At 54.3% G+C, this 14952-nt stretch overlaps 1 protein-coding gene and 1 long non-coding RNA gene across 4 annotated transcripts in view; one reads left to right on the top strand and one right to left on the bottom strand.

The window, feature by feature from the left end:
- Positions 1 to 14952, top strand: part of SDK2 (sidekick cell adhesion molecule 2) — a 263997-nt gene that overhangs the window by 147797 nt on the left and 101248 nt on the right. For all 3 annotated transcript variants that reach the window (XM_045045056.1, XM_011289338.4, XM_045045057.1), the window contains exon 3: positions 5085 to 5191. In XM_045045056.1, coding sequence (XP_044900991.1) covers positions 5085 to 5191 — 107 coding nt within the window. The remainder of the gene's footprint in view (positions 1 to 5084; positions 5192 to 14952) is intronic.
- Positions 1274 to 13166, bottom strand: LOC123382063. Its single transcript, XR_006589830.1, has 4 exons — positions 12688 to 13166; positions 11938 to 12182; positions 11366 to 11559; positions 1274 to 1730 (listed from the first exon to the last, which is right to left on the bottom strand). It is a non-coding gene; the product is annotated as an uncharacterized LOC123382063 (long non-coding RNA).

Raw genomic sequence — 14952 nt, 5'->3', positions numbered from 1 at the left:
TGGGAGCCATGGGCGGCTGGGGAACACAGAGGAGAGAGACATTTCCGGTGTGCCTTTTCTTTTATTCGTTGAATTCTGAATCCTGGGCACGTATGTCCTATAATAAATCAATAAATAAGTGGTCCTTCGAGGGGGCCTCGAGGTGGCTGATTCCAGGTCTTCTCCGGCCCCTGGAGCCACGCACCTGCCACTCTTTGTCATGATGGGTGGGAGAATGAAGTTTGGCAGGTCAGCCAAGAAGGGATGCCACTTACCTACTCCCTGCTGTTCATCCCCAGAGGAACCAAGCTCAGGTCCCCGAACCCAGAGGACACAAACAGAGGTGACCGGGAGGCTGGGAGGTCAGGCTGGTGGCTGGGGTCAGGAGGCTGAGAGGAACGGCGTTTGGAAGGGGAGCTGTCATTCTCTCACTGTCCTCGGTGTCCCGAGGAGGCAGAAAAGGAGGTCACATCCTCTACTGGCAGCCGAGGGACTGAGGTGTAGCCCCTCTACCAGTAAAGAGGATCAGGTGACCAAGGGGGCATGACAGATCCTTCATGGGCAGCTGGGGACAGTTGGGGTTCACACGTCCATGGGCGAAGCCAAAGAATTTGCCGGACAAGTGAATGTGTGCTCTCCTGATGCTTGGTGGGGAGCCCCCCGGTGGGGGGTTTCTGCAACACCCTCCTTGTCTCCCTCCCGGAACCTCTCCACCTCACCCCATACCTTCCACTCCCCACCAGTGACTCATACACCTGCTCCCTCATTTGACGAGCATTAGTACACCTGCCATATGCCTGGCAATTATGTCTGGGGCCTCTTATAAGGAGCCCATCAAAGTCGGCCATCATTGTCCCCATTTTACAGATGGGAAAACTGAGGCTCGCAAGGTTCCAGAACTTGCTCAGCACACATTCTTAAGAAGGAGCAGAGAGGTGGGGCGCTTGGGCGGCTCAGTCGGTTAAGTGTCTGACTCTTTTTTTTTTTTTCCAATTTTTTAATGTTTATTTTTGAGAGAGAGAAAGCGCAAGCAGGGTAGGGGCAGAGAGAGAGAGAGGGAGACACAGAATCCAAAGCAGGCTCCAGGCCGTCAGCCGTCAGTACGGAGCCTGACGCAGGGCTCAAACCCACGAGAACGGTAAGATCGTGACCTGAGCCGAAGTCGCACGCTTAACACCTGGGTGCCCCGCGTCTGACTCTTGATTTTGACTCAGGTCATGATCTCACCAGTTGGTGAGTTTGAGCCCCTGAGTTGGGCTGTGCCCTCACGGTGCAGAGCCTGCTTGGGATTCTCTCTGTGTCCCTCCCCTGCTCTCCTTCTCTCAAAATAAATAAACTTAAAAAAGAAAGAGCAGAGGGGCAAGTCAGACCTACATTTCCCTGAGTCAGAAGCTCTGGTGCTTTCTTCAACGCCATGCTTCCCTTGAGAGGAGATCAGATGTGGGCCGTCCTAGACAGGGCATTCCGCCCATCCCCCTGTTCCTGGACAGGGCTGGGCTCATCCACTTCCTGCCAGGCCAGCGGCAGCAGGTGGGTGGGATAGACGGAGCTGTGGGCGTCGTGTCTCCCGAGGGCCCAGGAGGGAGCATTTCGGGGACAGCGGGCACTGCCACTGTCATTGTCAAGGCTACGTACCGTCCATCACGCTGGATTCGCATGCTGAGGTGCTGGCCAGCCTCGTCCACACTCCTGGGAGCCTGGGAGGCAGGGGGACCGGGAGCTGGAACTGGGGTGGAGTGGAGCGGGTTTCCCTGGTAGGAAAGGCAGTGGGCGGAACTGTTACTTTAAATAATGTTGCCAACCAGCCAGAAATAGGTCCCCCGGGCGGGAGGAGAAGGAAGCTGCAGGATGGAGAGGAGGCACAATGCGCCCCACTCCGCCGGGGCCAGGGAGCGTGGCCTCAACTACAGAGGGACCAAGAGGGAGGTCGAGGGCCAGTGCTCCTCTTCTGGCCTCGGGGGAGGGGCAGGCCTGCCGCCAGTTGACCTTCCCTGGGCCCTGGGGGCTCCCGGCGGACGCAAATGGACACAGAGCCTTCTGCAGAAATCCACTTCCATTAAAGTTTAAATTTCACTACGCGTCACTGACATCAGCAAACAAACCCACATCCAATGAGTCCCTGGTGTCTTTTTTATAATGTATCCTTAAATTATATGCTCAAAGTGCGTTTTTACATTTTATTTTTAAGATAAAAGCAATATATGCGTACGATAAAGAAAATTCCGGTGGCGTCGAAAGACATAAAATGGGGAAGTAGAAGTTTCCCTCTCTCCCCCTCCCCAGCACTGCTCTCAAAAGGGAGAGAACACATATCCGTCTCCAAAGCTTATGTCCATGTACCATGTATATGCACATATATACAATGTATGTACTCGTGATCCCATGTATCCAAATATATGCAAATTTCATTTACCCACATGGTATTGTACCATTTACACTGTTCTTTTTTTTTTTTTTTTTTTTTTGGTCCACAAACTAAAATTATTTTTATTGGGTCAATGTGCATGATCCTAAACATTAGACTGAGGGTTTGGTAGCCTGTGTCCGTGAACAACAGCTTACCAAGAGTGGCAACCATCCAATACTACCCTTGTCCCTAGCACTCAGCCGTGACACTGATTGACTTCTTCCTTCCTCGTGTTGTGAGTTCCATAAACATCTCCCCCGTCTGCAGCTTCGACGTCCTTTCCACGCTCTGTGCGAGTCGGACACCATTCTGTCTCTTACAGGTGTTCTTGCTTACTCCCCGGCTGCAGCATCGTTAACTCGTTAACTGATCCATTCATTGTTGATGGACATTTAGGGTGCTTCTCATTGCACGGTTATCTCTGCCATCATAAGCAATGCCACTGTGAACATCCTCATACCTGTTTTTTGCCACATTTTTGCAGTGTATCTAAAGGGCCAGCTCTCGGTGCTTTGCCGGTTCTCATTTTGATAGATTTGGCCCTAAAGGCTGGGCCACTCTGCACTTGCACCGGCCAATCTGAGGGTACACCTCCCCGCCCCCCACTCTTGACAGCCTTGCACGTGATCAGGCATGAGAGTCTCTGGCCGTCTGATATGTGAATGTTGTCTTGTTTTGATTGGACTTTCATTGTGACAGAGGTTGAGCATCTTTTTGTTAGCTTGCTGGCCATTTCTGTTCATTTTCCTCTCCCTGGAGCCTTTTAAATAATATCTGATTCCATTTTCAAAGATAGAGAGCTTTTCCAGCCAATCTCGCCTTCCATCTTTCTTCTCAGGTCACCCCATCGTTTTCGAGACCCAAACGGTTTGCCCAAAGCTGTCTCCCCTCCCCGCAGCAGAGGCGAGCAAGAGTGTGATGGGCTTGAGGACGGGGTGGAAGGAGAACGGGGAATTTGCCAGAGCCTGGGCGCCTGATATCTCCCCATCACCTCTCCGTGCACAGTAGCGAGGGACAGATAAGAATGGCAGCCGGTGGCAGAGATAAGAGGCTTGGACAGCCAGAAGGTTCTGAATCATGCTGCAGAGCCACAGCCAGAGCCAGAGTGAGCTCGGCACCTACCCGTCCGTGAGGCTGGGGCTCGTGCAGTCCCCGGATGGAAGGGGGGGCCCCTTGGAATATGGTGTCCATGTTGAACTGGCTTACAGCTGAGCTTAGAGTCGGGCAGGCTCTGTGGGACCCCGGCCCTGCCTCTTAGCACCTGTGAGACTGCCTGTCAGTGATGAAACACTTCTGAACCTCAGTTTCCCCACCTGTAAAATGGGGGTGCCGGTAAAAGTACCCCCTCCATAGGATTAAGTGAACGACACTTGAATGTAGACCCACAGCTGGGTGCCTCTGTTCACATACGACAAGGAGTGTGAAGCTAGCGGGCTTTGCATAAGATTTAAGTTTAAAATTTGTTAAAATTGCTTTTATGCTGAGATTACATTTCTTCTCAATGACCTCAAAATGTCCCTTTCAGAGAAAATGCTGACCAGTTCTATTTATTTTTCTCCCCCAACCTGGCACTTTTTAATATTATCTTTTTTTTTTTTTCTTGCTTGCTTTTTTTGGGTTTCTGGTTGGTTGATTGTTTGTTTGCTTTTTGGTTGGTTGGTTTTAATGATCTTACTTGGCAAAGTAAAAACTTGACAGTTTTATATCAAGTCCCATTTTTTTAAGTGTTACTGGTCCGTGCCAGCATTGGCATATCCCGGGGACAAGGGACAATGAGCTTGTCCACCAAGTCTGGGTAAGCCCTAGGACACGCAAGGATGGAGATGTTCTAGGCACAAGCCCCTTGATCCTCTGAGGTTCCCACTGGGCCATTTGTTGCCCAGGGACAGGAAAGGTCATCACAGAGGGGGTGTCAGGAGAACTAGCCCCACCCACCCCAGAGAGCACCAGTGCCCATGTCTTGCCTGCCACAAGTTCCTGTCCCGACCTGGCCTTGCATCCGCCCCGCCTCTCAGCCAGATCGGCACGTACCTGTTCTTCAGCCACCTCTCCCCCAACACCAGACCCTGGTGCTCTTTGAACCAGTCATGTGCTCCCAGAGCGGCTCCTCAGGTTCATGCATCCTGGCCTCAGGGCCCACTCATACAGAAATCCAGTCTGTCCTGCTCAGAAGGCTCTGCCTTTTCCCTCCACAAAGCTGCAGTGGGGCTAACTTTAAGAATGGAACGACGCAAAGCATCTGGGGAAGCGTGTAAACTTCCCTGCCTCTGTCACCCCCATCCATGTCCACTAATATTTAGGTACAGTCCTGGGCCTGGCCAAAAGAGAACGCCCCCACCTTTCTCAGTCACGCGAGTCACAGGCAAGGGAGGACGGCAACCTCCCGCATCCCTGACGTCTCCCGGTGGGAGGCCTGGTCACAGCCAGGGTCAAGGGCTTAGGCGTAGCACCTCCTGTCCTTGGGAAAATGCAGACTCCTTCCTAGGCACCTGAGCAAAAGTCTGGTTGCCTTTGGGAGGGACTTTGCTGTTGACGAGGCCCTTTCTGACTCCCAAGACCTGGCCAGAGGATCCAGAACTCCCCCTGGTACTCTTCATTCAGGAAGAGGCTGACCTGGCGACTTTGCCCTTGATCCCATCTGACGGGCACATCCCTGCGCCTGCCTGACTCGCTCATTGGCTGTCTCATCTCCCCCCAGGTACATGATCACCAGCCTGGACCGCACCCACGCGGGCTTCTACCGCTGCATCGTGCGTAACCGGATGGGCGCCCTGCTGCAGCGGCAAACCGAGGTCCAGGTGGCCTGTAAGTACAGCGGGCGACTTGGGGCAGGGTGGGGCGCGAAGCGGGAAAGGGCCCGCAGGGTCCTCACCCGCCACCACGCTCTGGGCAGAGCCAGATCCCGGCCGCAGCCTCCCACGCTCACTGGGTCCTCGTGGTGGCCCTTCCTGCGTATCCGTGAGCCCTCACTCTACGGTTGACGGAGCTGGCGAGTCCACACCGCTAAGCGACACACGTCTGCCGGCTCTGAGTTCAACTCCGTTTACGTGGGACCAGCTGCTGCGTTTTTAAAACGGGCCCTACCACCTGGTTCATGGGCCTCCTCTGGGCTTGGCTGGGCCTCACACGGGGGGTCTTCATGATGGACCCCCTCTCCGGCTACTTACAGTCTTTTTGGCAGACTTCCTGGCGCCCCCCCCCCCCCACCATGACCTTAACCTTTCCCTCCTCCAATTCGCTCAGCCCTGGAGCAGTCACAGCAAGCGGGTCCCATGATCCTCAGGGAGATGCCTCATGGTGGCACCATGACTCTAAGAGGGTGAGGGCAGATGACAAGTCAGGGTTCCCGGAGGAGCCAGGTGAGCAGACGGCAAAGTGGTCGGTCCCTCCAAGTACCCCCCCCCCACCCCCAGTCACTGGAAGGACTTTTTCAAATGGAAGAAGAGAAGGCAGCTTCAAAAGACCCCAAGGGCATCTCAGGGACCAGGGCCCCGGAAGCACCAACCAACACCCTCCCCCTGAGACTCGGTGTCACCTTCCCAGTCCTGCCCACCCATCCTAAAATAGCTGCTGTATGCCAGAAATGAGCCTCATTATGGGCTGTTTTCTTTCTGGGTTCTTCCAGGGGCAGAGGTCCAAGGTTGCACAGTGGGACATGGGAATGTGGAAAGCTTTAGTCAGCCTTGAAATTTAAAAAAAAAAAAAGAAAAAAAAGGCCACCTTCTCATCCAGAGCCTACAGGGGCTCGCCTCTGAATTAGCACAGGAGAGAGCTGGCTACTTGAACAGAAGTAGGGGAGAGAACTCTAAAAGGAAAACCGCAAGTGAGGCAAAGAGTGTTGATAATAATTATGGAAAACAACCGTAATCAAAAGTGGAGGACGGATTGTCTCCATAAATCAGCGCTAAAGGCAACTCAGCTCACTCAGAGGAGTGGAAAAAGCCCTGAATTAAAATGATGGATCAGGGCACTGTCAGCGGCTGGAGGGCTCCCGGGGAGCTTGATTTAGCCAGTGCTTGGATCCCGCAGGACAGGGGCAGGGCCGTGAGCCAGCCTCCAGACAGATGCGCGTGCACGTGTGGGCCCGTGTGCCTGCAAGTGCATGTGCCTGAGTGTGGGCTCATGCATGAGGGTGCACATGTGTGTGTCTGCACTGGTCTGCGTCTTTGCCCCCCGCCCCGCCGCCGTGTGTGGGCGAGAACGTGTGTGCAAGCATGTGCATGTGCATGTATCCATGTGTGTATGTGTGTGTGTGTGCATGTGTGTGCGTGTGCATGGCATACACTGTTCCGGCCAGAGGCAGAGCAGTGAGCTGGCACCTGCACCCTCCAGTCAGCCCAGCCTCCGCCCCTCCACTTCCCCTCACGGGGGGATCCCTGTCCTCTCAAAGCCAAGTGTCACCCTGGGCTTCAGGAGCCCCCACAGTTGCCCCCCCAGGCTACACAGCGCTGCTCCCTGGCTGTGCCTGGGTGGCTACAGGTGGTCCCTGGCAGAGAGCAAGGGGTACCTGGAAGGGGCTGAAGCACCGGACGGAGTGGGGAGGCCCGGGTCCACCCTCTTCTTGACCACCAGCTGCGGCTCCCGGGGCCAGCCCTGAGAGCCCGCCCCTCAAACTGCGCCCAACCGCTCTGTTTCATAGCGTCGTAAAGTAGAAACCACTGTCTGCAGCCCTCTGGGACCTAAAGCCAGGGGGGTCGGGTGAGCCCTGGGAGCTCCACGTGGCAGCTGAGAAAACCACCCCTCCTCACAAGTTAAGGAAGGCTTCACCCAACCGTGGTGGCCACGGCGGGACGGAGAAGAGAAACCCACGTCTCGTCCCCTCCCTTGCTGGACACGCTTGTCTCTTGGGGAGCTGGGGCCGGGGAGAGGGGTCTCACTCTTGCTCTTTAGTTCTGGAAGTTGAAGAATCTGCTGTCCAACCTGTCCCCTCCTCAAGACACCTTCCAGGACCCGGGTGCGGGGGAAGGTGGGACCTGGCGAAACCATCCCCACCCACCACCTCGCTCTGTCCCGCCTGTTGCCGTGCTGGGCCGCGCCCCCTTTTCTCTCCGTCCTTATCCCACAGCCTGTAGGGTAGCGCCCCCACCCCCACTGCATGGGTGAGAAAAGCAAGGCTGGCGGGGGCAGGGGGGGCATGAGGTGACCGCCTGGGTCACACGGTGAGGAAGTACCAGAAAAGGACTTGAACCCGCAGCTGCCTGATTCTGAAACACTCCCCTCACCACACTGCCACCTGAGGTCAGGAGGAGAAAAATCAAAATGGGGTGGGGGGGGGGAAGAAGGGGGGTGATCGCCTGCTAAGCTCAAGGTTCAAATGGAATCACATGGATGCCCTGGAGTGTCACGTCCCATGTCCAAACAGCCCCGCAAATAGGTGCTGTGTCCACCCAGGATGGACGCCGTCTCACACGGGGTGGGGGTCACACGCTCTTGGCTGTCAGCAGCGGCCAGCGTGAAATTGCTTATAAATAAATCCCGGGTTCTTCTGTGCCTAAAACACGGCCATGCCGTGGGGACGGGGATCAGCAGGTGTGGCTTCCAGCCCCAGCCTCCGCCCTGAGTGGCTTAGGGCTCTGGGCACCTGGTGTAGGTGCACAGGGGGGCACACAGGGGCAGATAGAGGAGGACGTGTGGCCTCCGTCCCCCTGGAAAGGTGAGCACGTGCCCCAAGACCCCTTAGAACAATCACAGACACAGGGTCAAGCTCATGTCCCGAAGGAGATGCTAAGGGAGGTACAGCGGGGCCTCCGGAAGGATCCCTCCTCCGGTGTGGCTGTGCATGCGTCTTTCCTCCGTGGGTTCCCAGGACAGGTCTGAGAGGCAGGGGGGGCAGGAAGGCGTGTTACGAGCCCCATCTCGAGATGAGGCAACTGGGGCTCAGAGGAGGTAGGAGACAGCCCAGGGGCCCACAGCCGGCCTTTCTACCTCCCACCTTTCCTTGCCTCGCCTACCGCCACACTGTAGGGTAGAGCCACGAACCCCCAGTTCAAATCCAGGCTCACTTCTCCCTGGCTGTGTGACCTTGGGCAAGTTACCTCACTTCTCTGTGCCTTTGCTTCCTCTTCCCTGGGTGTGAAAATGGAAGCTAACATCAGTGCCTACCTTGTCCGGCTGTCACACAGCGCCCCGCCCACAGGGTCGAGAAGGCTTTCTCCTGTCCATACGGCCAACCAGGGAGGGTGTCCGGGAATAAGCATTTGCAGACTTTTCTCACTCTGGCCACCTCCACAGGCATACTCCTAGCCACCGCATCTGCTCCCCGAGCTGGGGCCAGGGCAAGGCAAGTGAGGTATGGAGGCCGCACAATTCAAGGCGGTGCTCCCTCCCCGGTACTCACTGTGCACCTGCAGGATGCTGAGAGCGGTGCCTCCTTACATCTTCCACCTGGCTCGCCCAGTCCATCTAAGGATGGGTGGGGAATGACTGCTTTTCCAGATGCCTCTGTCTCCCCTTGTGAAGGTTTCTGTCTCCCAGGGCGGAGGGCTTAGACCCATCGGGTGATGCTGCCTTTGGAGGCTCCTTCCAGGGCTGGGCCCAGCGGGACCCCCCTCTGGCCCCCACCCACCCCCTTCCCAAAGAGGGACTGTGAACCGGGTTCTAACGAGAAGTGAATAAGGCAGCTGTGCTAACAACTAATGATAATGGCCAAGTCGTTACCAAAAGATTCTTTACGTGTTTTTAATTACAGCAATTAAGAGGAAGTCAATAAAACATCCACCCCCTCCCCAGCTCCCTTTCTGCCCGCACCCCCCCCCCACCACCACCCCCATTAGTCTCTTCTTTGTTGTTTTTTTTTTAAGTTGCCATAAATTTCTGGCTTGCGGCAAGCTGGCTGAATGGCTGAGGGGGATAGGAGAGCCTTCCTGGGTCAAGAAGCCTTCCTGGCCGTCCACATCCACGTCCTGAGGCCACCTCTGTGTTCTCCTCACCTGGGCCACATCCCTGGCTCCTCCCCTGGCCCTCGTCCCTGGTCGGACGGAAGCCCCAGCCCCAGCAACAAGCCCACCCCCAGGCCACAGGGCGAAGGGCCTTAGCCCGTCTGGAAGCCAGGCCTGCAGCCACCTGTGTAAGACGGGACATGAGGGAATCAAGCCTGTTCTTGGGGTTGATCAAGCCCCAAATGACACCAGTGGGCCTGTTTTTCCTAATTCTTAACGTGAGTTTGAGCACTGAATATGGAATATTTAGGGGCCGTGCTACAGTTCGAGATAACTACAGCACCCGTCTTGCTGACCGTTTAATTCGCTCGTGCGAAAATTATTGCTTTACGCGCAGTGCATGCTGAGCTCTATTCTAGGCAGTGAGGACGCAGGGGACAAAGCTGGGACACATGTTCCTGCCCTCAGGAAAGTAGTAGGGCGCCATAAAAGTCAAAAGGTGAATATACGATAGAATAGAGGATGTAGAAAGCCCATGAAGAAAAATAAAGTGTTCTAGGGAAAAGTGAAGTCAAGGAAGAGTGATGGACGCTGGGGCAGGGGACTTGTTTGCTTTCGTGGCTGAGAGCGGCCATCTGGGGAGGTGGCATTGAGCAGAGTCTCAAAGGAAGCAAGGAGGGGAGTCACACAGAGGGTTAAGGTGTTTGCAGGCCAGGGAGCAGCAAGTGCAAAGGCCCTGGGGTAGGTTTGGGTGTCTGAGGCCAGGGTAGCTGAAGGAGAGTGAGGGAAGGAGAGGGTGGAAGGCGATGTAGCCGAGGAGGTGGGGCATCGGGGACAGATGGCGGCCTCCAAGAAGTGAGTGGCACTTGTGATGTTACTCGCGGTGCCACGGAAGCATGCGTGGTTGGGGGGAAGAGGTACGATGCGGCCTGGTTGGAGGGAGGAGCATTGTTTTCATAATAAACAGACAAAACCACAATGAAATAACCATCTCGTGTCCACCCGATCGGCCACACCAAGGTGGCCAGCGAGACCAAGAGTGGCCAGAAACTCCCATCCGGGCCGGCGGGGGTGGGAGGCGGGAAATTGGTGCAGATCCATGTAACGCTGTAAAGCGCTGAAAACAGAGTCAGCCAGCAGCTGCACTGTGCTCCCTCCACACATGGACGTCCATGCGGCCGTGGCGATGACTCAACTGAGTGCTAGCGCATAGACGGAGCTCCAAAAAAAAAAAAAAAAAAAAAAGCACACACACACACACACACACACACACACACACACACACACACACATCACAGTAGACGACCTATAAAAATAATCCCAGGTATAAAGGGACTGAAACCAAACTACCCTAACCGAACGTTGTTCAGGGAATCATCTCCGTCTGGTGATGCTTGGGGGGAAGGCAATGCAGGGTTAACACAACATTCGGGGTGCAGTTACCTCTGGAGAGGGAGGGGGCGTGACTGGGGGGGGACACCGTGGGGGTGTGGCGAGGTTTGTTAGTGTTCTGTTCCCTAAGCTGGGTTGGGGGATATGTGAGTGTTTGTTCTGTTCTTCTTTAAAGTATCCATATAATTGGGGCGCCTGGGTGGCTGAGTCGGTTGAGCGTCCAACTTCGGCTCAGGTCATGATCTCGCGGTCTGTGAGTTCGAGCCCCGCATCGGGCTCTGTGCGGACAGCTCAGAGCCTGGAGCCTGCTTCGGATTCTGTGTGTGTGTCTCTCTCTCTCTCTGCCCCTCTCCCGCTCACACGCTGTCTCTCTCTCAAACATTAACATTAAAAATTAAAAAAAAAAATAAAGTATCCATATAATCATAATCGCTGTTCTGTACACGTGACATATTTTGTGATTTAAAAAAAAGTGTTTTAGAAATAAGAAAAAGCAATGACTGTATTCTGGAGTGGAGTGCATACTTCACAAGACCTTTTAAGCGGTAACAAAGACATCAGAAATTTTTAGGCCACTTCCAGCTGTGCCCCAGGCTTACACTTCTTTGCTCGCAGGGGAATTTGTTGGGAAAGGTGGATCAGCGCCACGGACGTAACATGGGCTGTTAATAAGCGTGTACCTCGGAGGGGAAGTGCCAAAAACCCTTACCTGTTTCTGCCTTGGTGTGCATGCTCTTTCCCAGGGGTTCCTGGGTCCCCAGGCTCTGCCAGCACGGGGCCTCCTTCCTTCCAGCCTTTCTGTGGCACGGGGGCCGGCTGAGTGGATGCCCCCTTGGCCCTTTGCTGCTGCTGTTTCCGTATGCGCATGGCTGTGCCCTGGGGCCGGTGAGCAGAGCTGGAAACCTGTGGAGTGGAGAGAGTGGGAGGGTGCTGGGGGCCTGAGAGCCACGGGAGGCAGGGAGCTTGTGGGATGGAAACGTGGAGAAGAGCATCAGCTGCAGAATTTGGACCCAAACCAGCTGTGCCCTTCCTTCCATCCCTCTCGCAGTGCGTTCACGCACGCCTGAATGCGCGTGTCCGGCCATCCACCCTCCCGCCCTCCTTCCGTCCATCCGACCGTTCCTCCCTTTCTCCATCCGTCCCCTCCTCCCTCCATCCGTCCACCTCTTCCTCCCTCCCTCCATCCATTCATCCATCCCACAGTAGGGGCTCAGCCAGAGCCATTGCATGATGGCAGTAGGTGAGTTTAGAGACAACATACAGTGTGCAGAGCACAGGTACCTCGTAAGGACTTGCTGATGAACACCGCTGCCTCGTGAAGCCCACAGTATAGCAGGGAGAGAGAAAGAATGTGCACGAAGCATGTTAATGGAGGGGACGAGTCATGGAAGAAGCAGGGAGGAAATGCAGAAGGGGGGGCCAGGTTTGAATGCTGGCCCTGCCCTGCCCTGACTGCTTGACGTGGGATAAGCCACTCTGTCTCCATGAGCTTTAATTTCCTCACTGACAAAATGGAGCTAATAAAACTGGAGAGAGGAGAAAGAAACACTATTACCATGAAATTGCTTTAAATTGTTCAAATATATCTTCGGAGTTCCGTGCAAAGTTTTTTAAATAGATAAAATTATTGTGAGAACGGAAATCGATGTGATTTATTGATGCAATTTTTTTATAGACAGAGCCAAGTAATGGAAATTAATAAACAACTTAAAATGTGTATTTATTAGAGTCGAGCTGACCGTGGCAGCGTGAGGAGTACGCGAAGGTGAAGTCCACTTAGGAAGGACACTGACACAGGGCCAGCATTCAGCGGTCTTTGCTCTTTAGTTGTGTTTGGTGGCTTAGGGTAATCTTTGTTGAAGAGGTAGATATTTAAACTAAACTGTGAAAAATGTGGACGACTCTAATGTTTTAATTCTGTAAATATGAGGTATAATTTTTAGCACTTTAATACACTCTCCCAGTTGCTATGGCTGTGTAACGCATTGCCCTCAATCATAACAATGTCCAGCAATCATCTAGTATACTCACCGAGTGCGTGAGCCTTGGATCCAGACGGGACATGGTGGGGATGGCTTGTCTCTGCTCTGTATGAGTGAGTTCTCCGCTGGGAGACTTATTTAAAGGCTGGGACCTTGTCTGTCCACTGTTGGTGCTGACTATCATCTGGGGGCTTCATTTCCTCCATCCATGGGCCCTTCTCATGTCCAAGTGGGCCAGATTGAGCTTTCTTACAACATGGCGGCTGGATCCCAAGTAGGAGTGTCCGGACAGAGAGGGAGATCTAGATGGAAGCTGCATCCTTTTGATGACCTGGCCTTGGACGTCGTACATCATTATTTCCAGCACATTCGTGAGAAGGGTATGTTGAATGGGAGATAAATATTGATGCAGCCGTCTTTGGAAGGATACACCCAAGGGGTGCCTGGGTGACTCAGTCACTTAAGCTTTCGACTCTTGATTTTGGCTCAGGTCATGATCTCACGGTTCATGAGATCGAGCCCCACATTGGGCTCCGTGCTGACAGCACAGAGCCTGCTTGGGATTCTCTCTCTCCCTCTCTCTCTTCCCCTCCCCTGATGACACACACATGCTCGCTTGCTCGCTCTCAAAAAAAATACACTTTAAAAAATAAAAAGAGGGGCGCCTGGGTGGCGCAGTCGGTTAAGCGTCCAACTTCAGCCAGGTCACGATCTCGCAGTCCGTGAGTTCGAGCCCCGCGTCAGGCTCTGGGCTGATGGCTCAGAGCCTGGAGCCTGTTTCCGATTCTGTGTCTCCCTCTCTCTCTGCCCCTCCCCCGTTCATGCTCTGTCTCTCTCTGTCCCAAAAATAAATAAACGTTGAAAAAAAAATTTTAAAAATAAAAAGAAAGAACCATCCTGACACATACATGTGGTATCTCATGTAATCCTGACTATAACCTATGAGGAAGGTACTCTTCCTAGCTCCATTTTTCAAAAGAGGAAATTAAAGCTCAGCGAGGTCAAAATTTTGCCCAAAGTCATGCCTAATAAATAACAGAAGTAGAATTTGAACTCAAATCTCAGTGACTCCAAAGCCATTACCGGTGCATTTACCGCCTGCCAAATTTAGAACAAGGATGCCGACAGCACCTTCTATTTGCCGAGATACTTAATTGGCTGGATCTCTCTGAGATGCTGTTGAATCATGGCGCCTTGGTGAATCACGGCTTGTTCTGGTGGCTTTCTAGGCAGGGGCCCCGCACGAGGACAGGCCTGAGGTGAGAAGCAGGGTGTGAATAATCCAGTGTGGCAGGACGGCAGTGACGTGGTGACCATAGAAAGGCTGGTTGGGGTCAGATTAGGAGGGACCTCGAAACCGAGCGAGGGAATTTAGACTTTCCTGGGGGGTCATGAGGAGATGCCGAAGGTTCTGAGCAAGTCAGTGATATGGCCAGAAAAAGCAAATAGGAAGAGTGTGGGAGATGGTTGGGTGTGGGGAGCCTCCCGGGAGCACGTGGGGTGGGGGGCTCAGCGCAGCTGGAGTAACGGGGTGGGCTTGGCGGTGGGCCTGCGGGAATTGGGGAAAACACTTGGATGGACATTCCTGAGGAAGAGTCGTAGGACTCTGTGGGGACAGGGAGGTGAATGAAGCACCATGAAAGCCTCCAGGGATCTGAAAACCCAGGTGGTCTGGGCAGGTGCAGGTGGGATGCTATTCACAGAACTGAGATAACAGGAAGGTAAGATGTGCCAACATTTTCGGTGGGAAATGGAGTGTTGGGTGCTGGGGCTCGGGGAAGAGCCAGAGCAGATGTGAGAGTCTTTGCGGTGAGGCTGTGGGCAAAGCCGTGAGCTTCGGCGAGGCCTCCAAGGGGGCAGTGTGGCCGAGAAGAGAACCGAACCCAGGACTTTGGAAAAGGAGAGCACAGGCCTGTGGTTCTCGAACTTTGAGGTACAGCGGTGTCCTCAGGAGAGCGAACCAAGAACTCGGAGATGCAGGTGCATTGAAGCAGGGCCTCTCTGTGCCCCGGGGAGGAGCGGAGGAGGGGAAGAGATCGGTGGGCTGCCCGAGTTCCCAGGGGGTGCTGAGACCCACCAAAGTGTAAGAGTGGCTGGCTTGAGCCCAGACCGGTAGTTCTCAACCTTGGCTCACGTTGGAGCTATGGGAACGGCTTTAGACATATCCACATCCAGGGGCGCCCGGGTGGCTCAGTCGGTTGAGCATCTGACTTCGGCTCAGGTCATGATCTCGCTGCTCATGGGTTCGAGCCCCGCATCGGGCTCTGTGCTGACATCTCGGAGCCTGGAGCCTGCTTCAAATTCTGTTTCCATC

Source organism: Felis catus, chromosome E1 (assembly GCF_018350175.1).
Source record: "Felis catus isolate Fca126 chromosome E1, F.catus_Fca126_mat1.0, whole genome shotgun sequence".
Taxonomy (NCBI): Eukaryota; Metazoa; Chordata; class Mammalia; order Carnivora; family Felidae; genus Felis; species Felis catus.
Note: the sequence above shows the minus strand (reverse complement) of the source record. Positions and strands in the feature narration are given on the sequence as shown.